Source organism: Rhinatrema bivittatum, chromosome 16, assembly GCF_901001135.1.
Source record: "Rhinatrema bivittatum chromosome 16, aRhiBiv1.1, whole genome shotgun sequence".
Classification (NCBI taxonomy): domain Eukaryota; kingdom Metazoa; phylum Chordata; class Amphibia; order Gymnophiona; family Rhinatrematidae; genus Rhinatrema; species Rhinatrema bivittatum.
Genome location: NC_042630.1, coordinates 36429489 through 36450263, shown reverse-complemented (window position 1 = coordinate 36450263; position 20775 = coordinate 36429489). Strand labels below are relative to the sequence as shown.

The 20775-nt window shown below is 47.5% G+C and overlaps 1 protein-coding gene across 1 annotated transcript in view; it reads left to right on the top strand.

Annotated features, from left to right (window-relative positions):
* Window positions 1-13332: 13332 nt before the first annotated feature.
* The window catches only part of CASQ1 (calsequestrin 1), an 82280-nt gene continuing 74837 nt past the window's right edge, over window positions 13333-20775 (top strand). The window contains exons 1-2 of the mRNA XM_029580930.1: window positions 13333-13504; window positions 13716-14011. Of these exons, the coding sequence (XP_029436790.1) occupies window positions 13408-13504; window positions 13716-14011 (393 nt within the window). The 5' untranslated portion in view covers window positions 13333-13407. The remainder of the gene's footprint in view (window positions 13505-13715; window positions 14012-20775) is intronic.

Below are 20775 nucleotides of genomic sequence, written 5' to 3'. Positions count from 1 at the left end.
TGCAGAGTGCCTGCACACCTCAGAGGCAGGGAGCTTCTCTCACACTCACACACCATTCCCAGTATCAGAGCCCCATGCAGAGTGCCTGCACACCTCAGAGGCAGGGAGCTTCTCTCACACTCACACACCATTCCCAGTATCAGAGCCCCATGCAGAGTGCCTGCACACCTCAGAGGCAGGGAGCGTCTCTCACACTCACACACCATTCCCAGTATCAGAGTCCCATGCAGTGAGTCTGCACACCTCAGAGGCAGGGAGTTTCTCTCTCACTCACACACCATTCCCAGTATCAGAGCCCCATGCAGAGTGCCTGCACACCTCAGAGGCAGGGAGCGTCTCTCACACTCACACACCATTCCCAGTATCAGAGTCCCATGCAGTGAGTCTGCACACCTCAGAGGCAGGGAGCTTCTCTCTCACTCACACACCATTCCCACTATCAGAGCCCCATGCAGTGAGTCTGCACCCCTCAGAGGCAGGGAGCTTCTCTCACACTCACACACCATTCCCAGTATCAGAGCCCCATGCAGTGTGTCTGCACCCCTCAGAGGCAGGGAGCTTCTCTCTCACTCACACACCATTCCCAGTATCAGAGCTCCAAGCAGTGAGTCTGCACACCTCAGAGGCAGGGAGCTTCTCTCTCACTCACACCATTCCCAGTATCAGAGCCCCATGCAGTGAGTCTGCACCCCTCCGAGGCAGGGAGCTTCTCTCACACTCACACACCATTCCCAGTATCAGAGCCCCATGCAGTGTGTCTGCACCCCTCAGAGGCAGGGAGCTTCTCTCTGTCTCACACACCATTCCCAATATCAGAGCCCCATGCAGTGTGTCTGCACACCTCAGAGGCAGGGAGCTTCTCTCTCACTCACACACCATTCCCAGTATCAGAGCCCCATGCAGTGTGTCTGCACCCCTCAGAGGCAGGGAGCTTCTCTCTCACTCACACACCATTCCCAGTATCAGAGCTCCAAGCAGTGAGTCTGCACACCTCAGAGGCAGGGAGCTTCTCTCTCACTCACACCATTCCCAGTATCAGAGCCCCATGCAGTGAGTCTGCACCCCTCCGAGGCAGGGAGCTTCTCTCACACTCACACACCATTCCCAGTATCAGAGCCCCATGCAGTGTGTCTGCACCCCTCAGAGGCAGGGAGCTTCTCTCTCACTCACACACCATTCCCAATATCAGAGCCCCATGCAGTGTGTCTGCACACCTCAGAGGCAGGGAGCTTCTCTCTCACTCACACACCATTCCCAGTATCAGAGCCCCATGCAGTGTGTCTGCACACCTCAGAGGCAGGGAGGTTCTCTCTCACTCAAACACCATTCCCAGTATCAGATCTTTTAATCTCTGGGGTTTTTTTTGTTTGTTTGGGTTGTTTTTTTTTGCTATACTGCTTGCTTTCTTGATGGCCCAGAAGATAGTCGTTACTCTACAAGGATCTTTGTGAAATGAACCCCTGAAGCCAGCAGGCAGGTCCTAAATTCTGACTGAATCCCCTGAAGCCGTCATGCAGAAGCTTTTTCACACTCTTTTAAATAACGGCAGCTGTCGGGCCCTCGCTCTCCGTGCGGTTATAAATAGACGTGCAGGCCTGCAGGTTACTGACACCAGTGGAAGCTCTCGGCTGCTGCTGCTGCTGCTCTGCTCCTGCGCCCATGCCGGAGTCTGCCTCAAAGCCAGGTCTGGAGCCAGGGCGCTGGCTTCCCAGGGGGCTTTCCTTCTGGGAGGCAGGAATTCTCCTGGATGCTCCCAGGAACAGAGAAGATGAAGGCAGAGAAGGACCGCGAGGGCATCCCTCATCTGCCTTGACTGCTGTTAATAGCACAGAGCTCACTTGATTTCTGGTTTCCCCCCTCGCGTCCCTCCTGTGCTTGTCCCAAGCTTTCCTAAATTCTGGTCTGCTGCTGTGCCTCCACCATCAGTGCAGATACCACCCTTTCTTTGGTAAAATATTTTACTGTTTTGCATCATGACCTCCTCCGTCCTGTCCTCTATGGTATACATGTTTAGGTCCTTATTTCTCACCTTATAGACTTTATGGTACAGGCTTGATATGTCTCTGTTCTTCATCAGACCCCCATTGCAGGAAACATTCAGATACCTGTAAATCATGAATACAGCATGGATAGCTGAAGAGCAGATTTCCATCAGAGTCCCATGCTGGCATCACATGGATATACATTATAAAGTGTGAGAACAGCACAGACAGCTGAAAAGCAGATCTTCATCAGAGCCCTATTCAGAAGTCACATTGATACACGTAAATCATGAATACAGCATGGATAGCTGAAGAGCAGATTTCCATCAGTCTCATGCTGGCATCACATGGATATACATTATAAAGTGTGAAAACAGCACAGACAGCTGAAAAGCAAATCTTCATCAGAACTGTATTTTAGGCATTTAACCTAGTTGCTCAGATTGCCTCCCCTTATGACTCTGCAGGGCAGGGATGTCCAAACCCGGCTCTTGAGGACCTCAGACATCTCTGATTTTCGGATATTAGGAGACATTTCAAGGCCCAGTAGTTTTGATTTAATTAGGAACAAAGCTGGCAGGCGTCATCTGGTCTCCCAACTAGACAGAGTTGGTTGTGTCCTTCACAGGTTTGGGGACTTCCCTTGGGTGGGACATAGGAATGAAATGGGGGGGGGGGGGGAGGCAGGTTCCTGATTGTTTTCTTCCTGGATTTTCCGTGATTGGAGCGCCTAATGCGAGCGGCTGGTTCATCCTAAACCGAGTTAAGACAGTGAAAACATTTATCCGGGGCAGGAAGCCCTTGTGCAGAGGGATGTGCCTGAATGTAATCTGCTTTGAAGTGCCTGAAAAGCGGAATATAAACCAACTAAATAAGCAAAAGCCTCCAGAAGGGGTCTGCATTGCCTTACGGCGAGAGGCCTTCCTGAACCTGGGACTGTCCTGTGACGCCCTACCCGGAGGAGCAGAAGGGCAGTGGTAGGCTGGGCCCAGCACACGCAGGATACCCATGGCCCCCGGCTTGGGGAGTGGGTGGGCTCCCGAACGGACACCTGCAAACGTCTGCAGGGTTTCCTGCACCTCCACGTTCAACAGAGCCCATCCAGGAGTTCACCCCCGAGTTCCACCAAGTCCCTAGCACCACTGGGTGGAGTGGGTGGATGGGGTGTCCTCCGGGTCATTGCTCAGTCAGAGGAGATGATGGCAGCTGGAGATCATATCGCCTATCCAGTCTGCCCGGCCGTATCTCCTACTCAGCTTTTTAGCCCCTCTCCCTCAGAGGTCGTCTCCACCACCTCCTTAAGACGAATTCCAAGTCTATCCCCTTTCACCCTCCTCCTATGACCCCCGCGTTCCAGCGTCTCCTTTCCGTTGAAAGAGCCCCTTCCTCCTTGGAGGTATTTGAACGCCGCTATCTTGTCTCCCTTTTCTTGATGGTATACGTGTTTTGAGCTTTAAGGCTGTTGCCCATATGTTTTGCGAGGAAGAGCGTTGACAGTTTTAGTAGCTGCCTTCTGGACCGACTATTCGGGGTATATCCTTATATGCCTTAAGAGCCAAGGGGCTTAAAAGATGCTGCTATGAATAGAAGACCAGAGACCACCGTTCAGCACATTTTTCTGCTTAGAAGTCAATTTTGCAGGCAGCAAAATCTCTTAACTGGATCACTTTGACGATTCAAGCACCACCACCAACCCCCCCCCAAGGAAAAGTGCATTAAAAGGGGATATCGCTTTGCTCTCTCTCTATAATTTGCTAGATTTGGGTGCCACTCATTCTGTCAGTCATGCTCCCATATTTGTCCTACCTTTCTGGGACATTGAGGGGGACAATAATCAGAACTGCCCTTGTTGGTATCAATTCTGTGGGTATTTTGTTTAGGTTGCAATGAACTTGGTTAAATTGCATGGGCAGTTTTGCTTCGATTATTGACCCCGGGGGGGGGGGGGGGAAACTGCCCTCAGAGATCTGCATCTCCTTTCTCTGTGGGTAAGTCCGGACTGTGCAAAAACTGCAGGCATTCTTGCATAGCCCATCCGGAGGCTGCGGGCGCGCGGGGTTCAAAGCCCTTAGGGGGGTACTTTTGTAAAGCAGTCAAAACCTGTGCTTTAATAACTTTTAACTGAAGGCAAAATAAGATCAAAGAGATTTTATTTTTTTTTTGCCACAGGACACAAAGACAGACACTTTAGGTGCATTTCCCGCAGAAAATGCATTGCGGATCACTGTCCGGCCGCGGCGCTCGTAGAAGCAGGCCAGTGTGCCTTTAGCTGTTGTAAGAAGTCCACCCGTTCGACCCAAGGCTGGGGAAAGGTCTTGGTCCCGGGGGCAGGCAGGAGGTCCGAGGAGTCCCTGTGTGCCTGTAATAAATGCCTTTATTTTAATAATATTCCCTGTTGTTTTTCACAGTCCCTTACGTTGCTGGCCTTTAATATGGATCCTGTAAATCCATTAAATGTCCTGCCAAAGGGAATATCCACACCTACGTTCCATCACCCCCAAGCAAAGAGCTTTTCATATCTCCCGGTTACCTTCCAGGAAGGCACCCATGCATGCTACAGGCATGAAGCGGTGATTGTAGCCACCCACAGCGGCCACGTAGGCCACACCAGACGGCAAAAGCGCCACGAGAAGTCCATGAAAAGGAAGATGCTTGGAGCACTCTTGAAGCCTCCTAGTAATACAGTAAATTTATTTATTTATTTATTTATTTATTTAACAGTTTTTTATACCGACCTTCATAGTAAATTACCATATCGGATCGGTTTACAATTTAACAAAAGGGAAAAAACTAGAGTAACAAATTCACGTAAACGAAAGATAACAATAAGTAGGAATAAGTCAAAGTTACAATCAACACGGGGAGAGAACTTGGAAGCTTGCAACAAGCTGGAAAGAAGATTAAAATGTAGTCGATTAAAATGTAGTCGATTAAAGAAGTAGTCGATTAAAGAAGTAGTCGATTAAAGAAGATTAAAATGTAGTCGATTAAAGAAGTAGTCGATTAAAGAAGTAGTCGATTAAAGAAGATTAAAATGTAGGCGATTAAAATGTAGTCGATTAAAGAAGATTAAAATGTAGGCGATTAAAAGCCAATTGGCCCATCCAGCCAGCCCCTTGGTCTACACTGCTAAGGATCTATCCCAGCTGTCAGCAGCAGAAGCTTAAGCACTTGAAGGATATTGCGTCCTCTCCAAGTCAGCTCGTATTGTCTTCATCTTTGGGCCCCATTCTTAATTCAACACCCCCAGACTCTCCCCCCCCCCCCCATATCTTACCATCAAGCTTTGTTATAGTGTAAAGAAGTACATCTGTGCACTTAGGTCCTTTTGGCCTTGCTGGATGTACCCAGCCGCCTACAACCTGCCAGCATTGACTTCTGGGGAATTGCTGGTTCCGACCCTGCCACCCGCTAGCCCGCAGTGTTGCCAGGCTCTGCTTCTTTTATCTCCCTCCCCTTTTATTTCCTTTTCATGGCCTTGCTAGATGGCAATGCACCTCCGCAACCAGACGATTAAATCTGCCACATTGGATCTTGTTTACCACAAGGCCCCCCTACCCACGGGTGCCATGCCAGGAAAGACGGGCAAAGTCCTTCAAACGGGACTGTACGGACGCCAATTAAATTCACGTCGGTTTGCAGAAATTCATCCACGGGAATCCCAGGCAGACACCCTGGCTCCCATGGGTGAGTTCAAATACTTTTAAGCTTATGAAATAAAAAAGTTTGTAGGGGAGCTGGCAGGCCAACGGGGGGGGGGGGGGGGGGGGGGGGGGGGGTCTGGAAATGTCAGAGCAAACCAAGTCCCCAAGGCAACAAAAGCTCTGAAATGAACTTTATGGCCTGGTCCATCCTCCTATCCACGGGAATCAAATTTGCCACAACTGGTGAAACCCAGTTAAGATAAAAACCTTCTCAGATGATCTCTCAGCTCTGCCTGCCATTAGGCGGGGTTGCACTGAAGCGACCTACGGTCAGGGATGACCCCCGCATGAAATGGAGAGCCTTAAAGGTCCAACCTGGCTCTCTCTTTTGTGTGGGAAACACATTCCTGGTCTGAGATTTCAGGACACAGAGGTGCTCGCCCCAGTGGGGTGGGAGATCTTGTCACCGGACCAACTGGACGCATGTGCGAGGAACTTTGCAAAGCTCTGCTCCCTTCATCAAGTCAACGCAGGATGAGCTAAGGACATTGCCCAGATCCCAGGCGGCGATGCAAAGGTGGTACGGTGGGGAGGGGAGGGCTTTTTGTGTTTAAAAAACTGGAACGTTCAAGGACGGGGCAGGGGAGGCCATGTGCTTGCAGAGGGCTGAGCAAACGCAGGGAGAGAGGCAGCAGAATTCACAGCTACCGTCTGTGCATGTGCACCTACGGGGGGGGGGGGGGGGGTGTTCTCCCCCACCCCCCCCCGCGTCGAGGGTAATTTTAGAGGAGCTCACGGAGCAGTGAAGACCGAGCATACGCGTTTCGCGCAGAATTTACTGGTCATTCGCAAAGCGATTTTATGAGCGTGAAAACCTCTTTGAAAGTCCCAGGATAAAGTTTCCCCTTCCACGCACGCAAGTTGCACGCCGGAAGTATGCGCCTTCCTCCTAGCGGCGCCCGCCTGCACGGCCGCGCGCGGACTTTTGAAAAAAATCCCAAAGTCTGCCCGGCGAATCCTGCCCCTGCCCCAGCCCCACTTCCAGCCCCTGGAGTGCCCTACCACGGGGGCGCCCACCTGTAATCGGGTTACGACCCGTGCCCGCCAGCGCGCTTTTCAAAAAGCCACTCGCACGCATAAACAGATTTTACGTGCACGAGTGGCTCAGAAAATGAGTCCCTTACGTCTACGGATAAATATAGATACATAAAGCTCATCACAAACATATTAGGTTGGTTCAAGAGAAAAGGTATCGTCTACAGCTTCTTGGTTGGCTTTTCTTTCTACGCATCCGAGTGAAGTAACATGGCAGCCACTCTCCTTTATTCTGGTTTCAAGGCAATCTCCGTGAACTCTCCTAAAAGGAATTGCATTTAACATATAAATACATGGGATGATTATAACACAGCCTCCCTCCCCCGCGGCTTCCAAATCTCAGAGAGCTGACTTGAGACATTCCTTGTCCACTCAGGATGAGGGAGAGACTTCAGACTGCTGACTCCTATAAACTCAAAATACCTCCCTGGGAGAGGAGGAGAACTGGAGAGAGGGGAGGAGTGTTGGAAGAGGCTAGTGGGGCACTCAGGTTTCACATGTAAGCTCTCAGATCTCCCCCAACTGGTTAAAAATAGTCAGGAACCGACTCAGGGTCATTTGAAACTTGGAGTCTGCACTTGGGTCTGCTGGCCGGAGGGAGGTGTTTCGGGGAAGGGCTAGAGGGGCATACCGAAAGACTGCTCGTGCTCCTTAAGAAACCTGGCATTAGTGAATCCACGTTTCTTCCACCACTCTCCCTGGCTAGGAGCACCGTATGTGAATTCTAGGGAATTCTGGGGGGAAAATGTTAACATTTAGCCAGCTGGGCTGTACCATGGCGCATCCCAAGATCTTAACTGTGCTTTCCAGTAATCCTTGGAAACCTTGAATTAAGTCTTGCTCTGACAAGGAATGTCAGTAGCCATCTTTCACAGAAAGAAAGGTCGACAAATAAGGTGATACTGTTTTGTTGGGCTAAATCCATTTCTTGACCCTCCCTTCTTCCAGTCAAAAGTCAATCGTTTTTTCTATTGATCTTTACTTCCAGGCAAGCACACTATGCTATCCAAGTAGCTATCTTGCAAATTCTATTTTGAGAGACATTAATTGATTGATTTATACTTCTTGAGGTCCATATTCCGGATAGCAAAGTTAGCTGGATACACTTATCTGGCTAGCTTTGGAGGAATATTCAACAGTGCAGCCACACTACTGAATACAGCTGGCTACCTTACAGGCCGATACAGTACAGTGCAATCCGGCGGAGCGCACTGTTAACCTGCGTTTGGACTCGCGTTTTCGACGCGCTAGCTTTACCCCTTATTCAGTAAGGAGTAATAGCGCGTCGAAAATGCGTGTCCAACCCTCCCGAAAATAATAGCGCCCGCAACATGCAAATACATGTTGATGGCCCTATTAGTTATTCCCGCGTGATTCAGTAAGTAAAATGTGCAGCCAAGCCGCACATTTTACTTCCAGAAATTAGCGCCTACCCAAAGGTAGGCGTTAATTTCTCTCGGCACCAGGAAAGTGCACAGAGAAGAAGTAAAAACTGCTTTTCTGTGCACCCTCCGACTTAACATCATGGCGATATTAAGTCGGAGGTCCCAAAAGTTAAAAATAATTAAAAAATTTAAAAAAAAATTTTAAATTGGCCCGCGACTTGAAAACCGGTCCCTTGATTTTTCCAGCGTCCGGTTTCCGAACCCGTGGCTGTCAGCGGGTTTGAGAACCGACACCAGCAAAATTGAGCGTCGGCTGTCAAACCCGCTGACAGCCGCCGCTCCTGTCCAAAAAGGAGGCGCTAGGGACGCGCTAGTGTCCCTAGCGCCTCTTTTTACCGCGGGCCCTAATTTGAATATTTTTATTTACTGAATCGTGCGCACAGGAGAGTGGCCTGGGCGCTCGCCCGCTCTCCTGCGATTTTTACTGTATCGGCCTGTTAATTAGTTAGCTGGAAAACTATAGCTGGCTAACTTTAGGACACCTCTTTGTCTCGATCAGACTTAGCCAGTTGAATATTGGAGTTAGATGGTTAACTTAGCTGGCTAAATCAACTCTTCCCAGTTATTCCCCTGGTCCACCTCTAACTTATCTGACTAAATTCTAGCCCCCTAACTTATTAACCGGCTAGCATTTATCCGGATAAGGGCTGAATAAGGCTGGGTAAGCCGTTTAGATGGATAACTGTTCCTTTATCCATCTAAATGGCTTTGGAATATGGACCTCCTTATATTCCGCAAATCCATCTATGCTCAGCGCCAATCAGCATTACCTACATAACATAAAACACTGTGGGATGTGTGATAAAAACGAGGAATGCCTTAAGGCGTCAACAAAATGTGGTGAAGTGTGCAGATCTTTCTGCAGAGCAGAGCAAAATGAGGCAGTTCTTGAAAGGTAAAATAAGGGACTTCCTCAAGTCAGGCAGTACAGGTGCAGATCCTTCAAGGAATCTTACACAGAAAGTCACACAAAATCAGTTGCATTAAATTTGTAGCAAGAGAAGCTTCTGCAACCTGCCCCCTTCTCTCATTCCTGACACCCTCTCTTGTAATTCCTCTCCACTCCCAATAATAGCCATCACCCTCCCCTCCTATCCCTCCTCACCCCGTGGCCCCTACACCCCCAGTAATAACCATCACCCTGCCCCTCTTATAACTCCTCAACCCGTGGCCCCTACACCCTCAGTAATAACCATCACCCTCCCCCTCCTATCACTCCTCACCCCGTGTCCCCTACACCCTCAGTAATAACCATCACCCTGCCCCCTCCTATCCCTCCTCACCTCGTGTCCCCTACACCCTCAGTAATAACCATCCCCCTCCCCTCCTATCACTCCTCACACTTTGTTTTCCCTTTATCCATAATCTGACAATGCCTAGCAGTGCCTAATCCCATTATACCTGTTCTGAGTTGCCGCAAAGGCGAGATTTACCAGGCAGCCGTGGAAGCAGAGAATGATTTGCTGCCCAATTCTTCTCAATAAATAATTCACTTCGTTGTATAAATATTCCCCATCAATAATTAAAGCCCCGGATAAATATTGCCAGTGAATAATTGAACAGCCTTTGCCACTATAAATCTCAGGAAAGGCAGAGCTTCAGCAGCTGCCAGTCATGGCAAGGGGTATCAGAGCAGGACCCATCTTGCCTGGGGAAGCCCAGAGGAGCAGTTTGGGATGTGAGCGGAGAAGCAGGGATCGGCTGGGTTATTAAAATGCAGAAGCGCAGGAAGCAGGGCAGGGAGGAGATGATTTTTTGTAAAACTAACAGCCACATCATTTAGGGAGCATTTCCGTCACAAACGACCGTCATGACATAGAGGAGACGCCAAGTTCTATCTTGCTGTTTGTGATTTATCTAAAGCCCAGATACAATAGTATTTCAAGGCTCGCTTGCCTCCATGGTTTTCAGGTTTCTTTTTTTTTTTCCCCCCCGCTTGCCTTTTTTTCATTTTAATGTTATTGGAGTTTTCCTTTTTTTTGCTAATGAATGTGTCTGATTATTTATAGAGTTGTCTCCAACTATGAGCCCTTCAAGACCACGGATAGTTCCCTTCATTGCCTTCACCTGTACAAAGTAACTAGAGGGACCTGCAAATTAGCACCCGCTGGCCACCTTTGGCTAGTTAGAAACCCCCCCAGCCAGGAGCAGGCGTGAAATCTTCAGCCACATTCGGTTCTGCCAACCATCATCAGTGTTAACCTCCATCACGCTAAGTCGATCCAATACTGATTTTTGCCAGGGCACCTCTGGCCTGCCATGCTGCACCTCCTGCTATTCCAGTACTGAAATCCACATCGGCCCAGCTCTGTCAGCACACCTTGGTCCTGCCGTAAAGTACCTCCTGCAGTGCTGGAACTTGAACCCCCCCCCCCCACACACACACACACACACACACACAAACCTGCCAATGCACCTCACTCCTAAGCTGCGGCACCCTCTACTATTCCAGTTCTGAAGGCTCTGCCCCCTCCTTCCCTTGCAGATATACCCAGAGCTGTATTAACGAACCCTACACCTGCCTTGCGGCACCTCTTATTCTAGTCTGGAGGATCTCTACTGACGTTGAATCCATTGCAACAGGACATTGTGAAGGCCGGCAGTGCAACTGTGCTCAGAGGGGGATGTGACAAGTTTATGGGGGGGGGAACAGATCAATCATTGGTTATTAACCCAGCAGCTATACAGTAAATGTCGGCCTGGGTTTCAGGATACACCTAAAACATGGCTGCTGTAAACCAGGCGGGATGAGGTGGAGGGGATATGGAAATATCTGCACACTGCTTCCAGCCAACTACAACTTGCCGTTGTCACAGGGTTGCTCCAGATTTTGTCGGCAGGCCGATTCAGTCCTGGTTTTACTCCATTGCCTGCATGGACTTGTAGTCTTGCTTTCCCTAGGGGTATCAATAGGAACACCAGAACTACAAGTCCATTCAGGCGGTGGGACGAAACCAGCACTGGATCAACCTGTCCTGAAAAGTCTTCCGCCAGCTGGCAACCCTACATTATCAACCACAGGATGCTGTGCAAGACAGACCTTTGGTCTGAAAGAGCATGGCAGGGTTTCGAATTACTACGCAGTTACAGCTGTGCTGCCTGGAGCACAGGGAGGTAAAGGCACTTGCTTGGGCTATATAGTTGTGAAACAGCAGAGTCAAATACATCCCAGGAGTTATGTGGATTTCTTTGCACCCTCCTCTGTGTTGCTCACTCTCTCAAGGATGGAGAGTTTGCTAGCCAATGACAAATTGCACCTCTTTGCTTAGCATCAACTGCTGAGAAAAGCACCAAGTTCTTATGTCACATTTTGGTTGACAAGTGGGCTTGTTTGTATAGGTTGAGGGCTCCCTCCATGGTTGAAGCTGTTGCCCGAAGCATGGATGCCTGGTGGTGGCCAAGACTCCTCGCTGGATGCACCTATGAGTGCACACGGCATCGGCAAAAAAGAGCTCAGAAACAAACAGGTGCGAGCGATAGCACTGGTGCCATAACTGATGCCAACGTGATTCAAATTAATTTTGGATTTCTATTCTACTTTTAACGGCTAGGCAGCCACCTCAATCTGGATCACAATAAGGTAAAAGGTAGCTCTTATAAGCTAGGTAATGTGGAAAAAGTAGCTTTACATTAGGGATGTGCATTTGTTTGAAAAAAAGAGTGTAAAATTGGACGAATGAGCCCATTTTTTGATTCGTTTCAAACAAACCGAGAAATTTGTAAAAAAGCAAAGAATTGTGTCTTTTTTTTTATTTTGGCAAATAGTGAGCACTATTTGCAGTCAGCATGCACTATTTGCTGAAAATGAAAAAAAAACCCATAAAAAAAATCTGAAAAGTTAAAAGAAGAAAAGAAAATAAATAAATGAATAAATCCCTCCAAAAAATGAATTAATGAAATGAATACAAAACAAAAATGTGCCTGCACATCCCTGCTTTACATGATATTTCAATTACCGCAAATGGGACAAAATCAAGGCTGGTAGAGACGTGCCAAGATGCTTCACTAAAGAAGGCTCAGTATCATAGCTATGGCAGAGGTTCTGTGGATCAGCGCCTATAGACCTGTCTTTTCCTTGCTAAGTTCTACGGTTCCTATGAATCCCATTTAGCCCATCCTGTTCTATGTAATTTCCGCCTGCTGTTATACTGTAAACCGATATGATGTTGCTACGAATATCGGCATAGAAAAGTTTATAAATAAATAAATGAAAAAATAAATAAATATAGACCTGCGTAGAGCATGAATTCTCTGAAGTACAGAGCCTTCTGGAGATAGGAAAACGCCTACAGAATCTGGATTTAATCCGCTTTGAAATGCCTGAAAAGCAGAATATGAATCAAATAAACCAAATAGGTCTGTCAGCCTGTGACCTGACATGAGCCATCAGGTTGGGGTGGTGGTGGGAAAATGGGTGGGGGGGGGGGGGGGGGGTAAATTGTTTAGACCATAGCTCGGCTTTCAGTTGGTGATGCAATGCCAAGCACTCATTAGTGTCTCACAAGGAACGGGAGAACGAGTTCCACACAAAACATAGGAGAGAGGAAAAGTGGTAGCCACTGGGGGAGATAGGAGAACCCGCACCAGGTGAGGTGGAAGTCAGAATCCTGAAATCTGCTTAGGCTCCCCCAGAAGCACGATCTGCTTCCATTCAGCTTGCAAAGTAACTCAAGGTGGTCAGATATCCTCAGTGCACCCACACAGCACTTTCACCTTCATCCCTCCACATCCCCCCCCCCCCCCGTCCCTCCCTCCCTCTCTAATTACCCACTCTCCACAGTAACCAGACTTCTTTTACTTCAGACTCATCTGATCTTATTTTTAGCTCCTTCTTCCCATCTCCCCTTCCCTTTCTTAATATGGAGATCACCATTTTCGTATTCATTAGGTCAGTTGAGATGTTTCGGGGGGTGGGGAAGGGGTGGGTGGGAGGGGATGAGCAGAGAGAGAAAAAGACAAACAAGTAGGGGAATAAGGATGAAGAGAGAAAAATCCCCCAATATTATTCAGCCTTCCGAGCCTGATTGGTTTGTGGCCCCTTTTTTTTTTTGAGTCTCCGTGAACCTATTACAACCCCATGACTGTGGTATGAGGCCATGTGAGTGTACATATGGGGGAAACATCTCACATCTACATATATAGTCAGGGAGCAAGGAGGAGGCTTTTTGAAGCGTCAACTCCTTCAAGATCGAAGGGCCCGCCCATCCTAGAGCCCTCCCTCCTACCACCACATTCTTTTTTATGGTCCGGGGTCATTTTTCCCCTTTGCTTTTCAGGCTTTGCACCTCACATCGGGCAGCCATCAGCATCCTTGGACTCCCACACCCACCATCACCAGGTCAGCCCAGGCAGCAAAGGAAGTGGAGACGCCAGAGTGAGAGAAGACACAGAGTCAGGGAAACTCTGAGCCCTCTCTCATTCTCTCTCTCTCTTGTGGTGCCAAATTGTTTTCTTAGGACAGTAAGAGGGATCCCTTTTTTTTTTTTTCTTTTGAGCACCAGAACACGAGGACGGTTTTTTTTAACACTTTTTTTTTGTTTGTTTTTTAGTTTGTCGTAAAAAAAAAAAAATTACACTTCTGAGCACTGGGACGTCTGCGAGGATGAAGGGGCTCTGGCTGGTGGTCGTGGCCCTCTGCCTTTCCACGGCAAACCTGGGAGTGCGGAGTGAAGATGGGCTGGATTTCCCGGAGTACGACGGCGAAGATCGCGTCGTTGACGTCAACCTGAAGAACTACAAGGCGGTGATGAAGAAGTATGAGGTCATGGCTCTTTTCTACCATGAGCCTGTGGAGAAGGAGAAGGCCTCCCAGAGGCAGTTTGAGATGGAGGAGCTGATCTTAGAGGTAAAGAATGGTGGGGAAAGGGGGTGGCATGTGCATGATCCAGTAGGATGGAAGAGCACCTTGGTGACCCATCGGAAGGACAGAGAGGGTAGCCAAGCTGCATGCTGTTAACTGTACGCCGAGCTGTGCAAAGCACGTCAAATGGCTAAGAAGTCACATAGTGAGAGGCTGGGACCGGGGTCTCTCATCAGTGGATACCCCCTTTAGACCCATAAAATGGAACCAAGTCCTTTCAATTTGTCTTCATCAGATTACTCTCTTGGCGGTAGGGTATTTGCAGTAAGGTTGACATTCTGAGGTGTTGGTCTTGGGTTATACAAGAAATCATTGCTTGAACTCCTTACAGTCCACCCTGTAAACTCAGTGGAACCCACCCAAAAAAATAGAAGCTACTCCACCAAGAGAAATCCCTTTGCAAGGTTAAGAAAGGGCTTACAGCCAGCAAGCAGAGCTTCACACCTTCCATCTACTTTACAAGCTCGCTCTTCTGTCCTCCAGTTAACCTTCTAATTGAGTGGATTGGAAAACTGCTATGAAGTCTGTTTTTGCAAAGTATTTCAAAGCAGTTTCCTAAAAGAAGGTTAGGTAATGGTTTCCTCCTGCTTCTTTAGATTTCCAGCCTCTCTTGACACCGTGAGCCTTCATTCACAGTCACCAGGGGAGTTTTCCTCACGTATTGTCGTTCCTCCCAACTCACTTTACCAAGTCGTTGCAGAAACCTTCTTGGGCGGGGCTCCTTCCAGAACCCTGCAGTCATGAGACCGAGGGTCAGTCACTAAGGTGTTGCTGTTGCGCCATGACTGGGACTCCCTCTCCCCTACTGGGGGTGGGTGGGTGGGATGCGAGCGCCACTTCCGCAGTTGCCCCAGCAGGCCCCGGGAGCAGAGTCCTGGCTGGGGATCATTGAACCTTGTTCCTCCGCATGGTGGTGCACACCATTCACCACTGAGTCACTAGGGCCAGGGCCAGGACTTCCATCCCATTCATCTTCTCGTCTGTTCTAAGCTAATCCATTCACTTTAATTGTGATTTAATTAAAATGAGTGTTGTGATGTAGTGTGTATGTGTTGGGGGGGGGGGGGGGGTGAGGGCTGACGAGAGGTGTAGGGGTCAAGCACCGTCTCGCACTTCAGTTTGTTTCTACGCTTGATGTGGAAAAAGGTTGGTGTTGCTGGACCGAGCTGCTTTGAAGAGGACTACAATCCGATAAACAAAATAATGCCCCCCACTGCAGCCCACATGACCGGGGGGTATGCGTGGAACCGCACTGCACGCATGCTCGCCACGGCAGAGGTTAGTCAGGTCGTAGCTCAGACCTGTAACGGGGTGGAGAGAGAATGTCGGTGCAGAGGTGAAACTGTGGTACGGGGAGGAGGGAAGAGGGGATGAAGTAGCCATAAATATACCTGACAGGCAGAGCAGAAAGGAAGCCCCTCGCGGCTCTAGTGCACACAGGATGACCCCTTTTTCACTAGCCATCTCACACATAATGGGGCATAATGGGTGCGGTACTGAATCCCTTTTACCCTCCCCCCCACAAGAGCCCGTGCGAAATAAGTACAAGGAGCCTGGATTTCTGTGAGGTTTACTATTCTCAGATATGTGCATTGGCTCTCAACCGGTCCCCAACCAGAAAATGGATCATGTGGCAGCTCCGTTCCTATCGTTATGGGGAAAATGTTCACTAGCTTGCACTTTGCACATATTACGTGGCCTGTCTTAGCCCATGTGCGCTTGAACCGATTCTAAAAGGGAAACAACAGCTTTATTTTCCTTCGAAAACGAGCAGGATGTATCCGTCTAATTTGCACCTGCCCTTGGTGCATATGAGTGAACGGGGGGGGGGGGGGGGGGGGGAGGGAGGAAAGCAGGGGGCAAAACAGTGCAGATAGTTTTTGCAAATCCCATGTTACCTTTCGCTGTTTTCCTCTTACCTCCTAAACATGTGCAAATGGAGGACTATTGCCTTTTAATGCAGACAAAGGTGTGCGAGTTGCGTACTTCTAGCTGCATTTGAGGAAAAAGGTTTTCCTCAATATGTATCTAATTACCAGGTTAAATCATGCCTTTAATAATCTCCCTCCCCCTTGAGTGTATATGTTATATATATGTGTGTGTGTGTGTGTGCACGTATTTGGAGGGGGGTGTTATGTTGACAGAAATATTAAGAGTTTAAAGCAGTCTGACAGTTCAGCTTGGAAGGCAGCCTATAGAACAGGGGAGCAGGTGAAAGCAGCACATGGTGAAGCATTTTGTGGCACAGGAAGGGTTGGCATCTGACCCAAGTCAACTCCTGACAGGCTGATCCAGTCCTGGCTATGCCGCAGGGGTGGGATTTGTAAGAAAAAAAAAAAAAGGTAAGGCAACCCGATTGGGTTGACTTGGGTGGAGGTTGCATGCCCAATGGTTTGTGCCAGTTTTTGTGCATGCTGCTTGCAGCACCTTTGGCATGTGCCAGTTTCCTTGCTTTTCTTGAGACCACAAAGCTTTATAAATGCTTCCGGGGTTAAACTAGGATTTTAAAGCCTTATGCAAGGCTAAGCGGCCAGAAATCCATCTTGATGAGACTATGCAGAAAACCCTTCCTAGGTGACTGGAGACAGACTTACATTAATAACGAGCAGAGGGTTTATCGGAAGCCATGCTACAAAATGGAGGTTCGCCTCGTCAGTCTTCCAGAGCAACGGTTAGACCTGACTTCCAGGTTAACTCAAATATGCTGACTAACCAGGTTGGGGCAGGGGAGCTAGCAGACCAGTTTCACAGCCTCCACTGTAGATCCAGTCAGGCTAAGTAGTAACCACCATGCTCTAGGATTAGTGATAGGCGGTGCGATGCGCCAATCAAGTTCTGAGATCCAGGCTTTGTAGGAGTGAAGAGGTGTGGCTTGCAATCTGATTGGTTGATGGTGATTTCATTAAATCAGCTAGAAACAGCAACTCGCTCACCTGTAAACCAGGAGTGAAATTTTCAATCACCTCTCAGACTTTTTTGTGACTATTTCTGCAATCTCCACCTTCTCCACTCCCTCCTAAACCAAAGATGATAGTGGAAGATTTTATGTGTGACAGGTGGAAAACAGGGAAAACCATCTGGTTCCGTAGTGAGTCACGCGCTGACACGAAAAAAGAAAAAGAGGGCTCGCCCTGTAACCCCACCCTACGTGTATTAGCCCATGTTATAGCAACTAACCCACTACTTATCACGAATCTGCCAACCGATGTAATAAAAATACGCTGTAATGCTATTCAGCCAACACACTAACCAAACGCTGTAAACCGTTCTGATGGCGAAACCGAATGACGGTATACAAAACACGCCAAATAAATAAATAAATAAATAAATATTGGCGAAGGTGACAAAATAGACAATTTCTGCATTTCTCCACTAGGTTTGGCAAAATATTCTATTTTGAATTCTTTGGCTGAAAAAAAACAATGGAATTTGCAGAAATAAGTCATTTGGGGGGAAAGTGGTTCATGGATAGACCTAAAAGCAGAGAATTTGCTGCACAGAACAGATCATATAGATTTTATCCCCTCCATAGGAAGGGATTTTTTTTTTCCACTCAAAAAGTAGAGAATTTCTGAAACATTTTTCGCCAACAGATGTGGTCATGGCTATAACACTAAATCAGTTCAGAAATGTACTGGACAAGATTACAGAGGACAGAGACCTTGCTGGGCATGAATGTGCAACCTACTATATAATTCAGTCTCCTCTTAAGTCATCTGCAAGAGCCTTCATTCTGCAGCTCCTCGCTACCTCTCCTCTCTTGTCTCGCTCTACACCCTTCCTCCAGACGCCGCTCATCAAACAGGTCACGCCTATCTGTGCCCTTCTCTACTGCCAATTCCCGACTCCCTGCTTTCCACCCCGCTGCACCGTACGCTGGGAATAGACTTCCTGAGCTGGAGCATCATGCTCCCTCTCTGGCCTAAAAACTCACCTTTATGAGGTTGCTTTTAAATGGTAAACCCTGATTGTCCTGCTTATAGCTTTATTCATTTTCTTAATAATTGAAATTCTACTACTACTACTTTTCATTTCTACTCGATGTACACAGCGCTGTACAAAAACATATGAGACAGTCCCTGCTCAGAGATTTGGGGCGTTACATTTATTAAGCAAATGATTAAAAATTAAAGAAGCTGTAAGCGGGATAGTCAGGGGTCTATATGTTTGTCTTGATTAGAATGTAGGCTCTACTGAGAAGGAACTTGATATGTTTTTGTACAGTGCTGCATACATTGAGAAGGGCTATAAGTGTGCTAAGTAGGAGGAGTAGTAATAGAGGTAGGTTATGTGGTCTCAAAGGCTTGTTCCAGTGAGAATGCAAGCAGCCATATTTTGTACAATTTCCAGAGCCTGATGGTAGCAATGGGTAACCCAATATATATAGAATGGCAATAATCTAACCGCAATAACACCAGAGGCTGAAATACCCTACAGAAGTCCATCGATGACAAGTAGGACTTCAGCCCTCATATTGCACTTAGTTTATAAAAGGAGTTCTTAACATTTTTATATGAAGACAGAATGATAAATCTGTTTTATAAACTACCCAACATTTTTTAATTGACAGGCAGTTTGAATCGTGCAACCTTCATGTACAATTTCCGTAGGGAAATCAAGACTGGGAACTCTACTGAGTAGAATGGCTTCGGTCTTATTAATATTTAAAGCCAGTTTGTTTGACATCATCCACTTCTCAACTTCCATGAGACGGTGACAGTAGCTGTAATGTGTTAGGCCAAATGTCTTTCTTTGGTACAAAGAGTTGAATGTCGCCAGCATATATACAATATCTAACACCAAGGTTGGCTAAGATCTTACAGACATGTGCCCGTTAAATATTAAATAGTGAAGCTGACAGTATTGAACCTTGTGGAACTCCCTTTCTATCCTCCTAAAAGGAGATAACCGGGATTGATCAGTGCCTGGTACCCCAAGGCTAAGCAGACACACTAATAAAATCCGATGATTTTGGATATCGATGCTGCAAAGATATCGAGCATAATTAAGAAATACTCGGTACCTTGATCAAACCCTCTACGTATGACATCAAGGGTAGACAGATGCAATATTTCTGAGCTATGAAAATTTCGAAACCCAAACTGATGGATTCTTATCATCCAACAGAGCATAATGATTGAGGTATTCAGTTAGTTGTTTCAGTACAGCAGTTTCAATACCCTTAGTCAAAAAAAGATGAGGAATGAGTCTAAAGTTTACCAAATTCTGGGGATCAAATGATAATTTCTTTAATACTGGCTAACAGAGGCACATTTAAGGCATGCTGGTAGACTGCCTGACATCAAATATTGATTAATGATTGCCATAACCTAAGGGCTAATATTGTCTCTTAGTGCCTTCAGAATTACTGTTGGACAAACAGTACTTTCAAAGAAGAGCTAGTTTATCTCATGGATACCAAAAGTTGTAGCACCACATTGAGTGTGACCTCAACAGACAAACGTAAGTCTTCATCAAAAGTCACTTAAAATGAAACAAAGACCTAAATATGTATACCCTAGAGTGACAAAAACAGATATTTAAGGTTATAAATGCTCAAGAAGCAAATCTTTTGCAGAGGAAAGAATGCTCTAGAACAAGTGGACACAGTATGAGAGATTTTCTTCACAGAAAGAGTGGAAGCTACAGGGAGCGGCCACCCAGGGAGGGTGTTAGAGACAAAAACCAGTCACAGACTTCAAGGACAGGCACAGTAGAAAAGCCTGAGATCAGCTGGTTTCCATGGTATTGCGCCAGCAGTGAAACTGAGTAAACTGGAAGAGCCGTACAGCTCATTTATCTGCCATCCTATTCCATGTTTCTGTAGAAACCAAAAAGGCTGAGATTTGGTGCAGCCACTCCAGAGCAACACCTAGCTGCAAGCTGCAGTCTCTACAAATATCCAGATGGGGAATATGGAACCCACACACTGAGCGATAACATCGTACAGGGAATTTTCTGGACCACGCTGGCCTCTTCTTAAGATTTCAGTCTTTCATATCCATTTGAGAACACTTTCCCTGTAGTTTGCCAAAATTACCAGTGTTATTAATAATTAATAGTACATTTACAGGCCATCAGTGTACATAGCACTGTACAATCTAATAGACATGGTTTCAATATTTTCATTGCGGAGAGCATCTGGTCTATGACTGAACACAGGTAGGTTGAGCACCTTGCTCTAGGTCCATATATTATATGGCACCCCAGGGCTCTGTTTGCCAACCCACATTATCACTATATGTGGCAAAACGCTATCAGAACCAGCACCAGCACCTAGATGCAGTGCTGTATTTAAGATTATGATGCCCATAGGTAGAGAGCATGGGGTAGGGAGCTTTTGCCCTTGGAAATCAAAGAGCAGCAGGGGGACTCCCATATTTTAGGTGCTTTGGGAATTTGTTGCCCTAGATACGAGCCTATGCCTATGTTATGTGGCACATCAAACTCTGCCGAGCAGGCAGTGCAGACACGAAGAGGACTCGTATGGCCTAGAAGAGCTATGGGAGCACTGAAAGTCCTCTCTTCCAAAGTTTAAAAGAAAGGGGCGGGGGGAGCAGAGGCACACGCGAACCCATCCCAATGGGCTGCCTCTCTGTAGGTACAAGTGCAGGAGAAGACAGAAGTTGGTGCGGTGCGGGCAGCCGGCTCGGTTAGTTACCTTGACTCCTGCATGCGACTCCTCCACTGTGCTGCTCCCAGCGGAAAGAGCGAGTCACATCCCGTGCTCAGTGCGGGCTCTCCCCGTC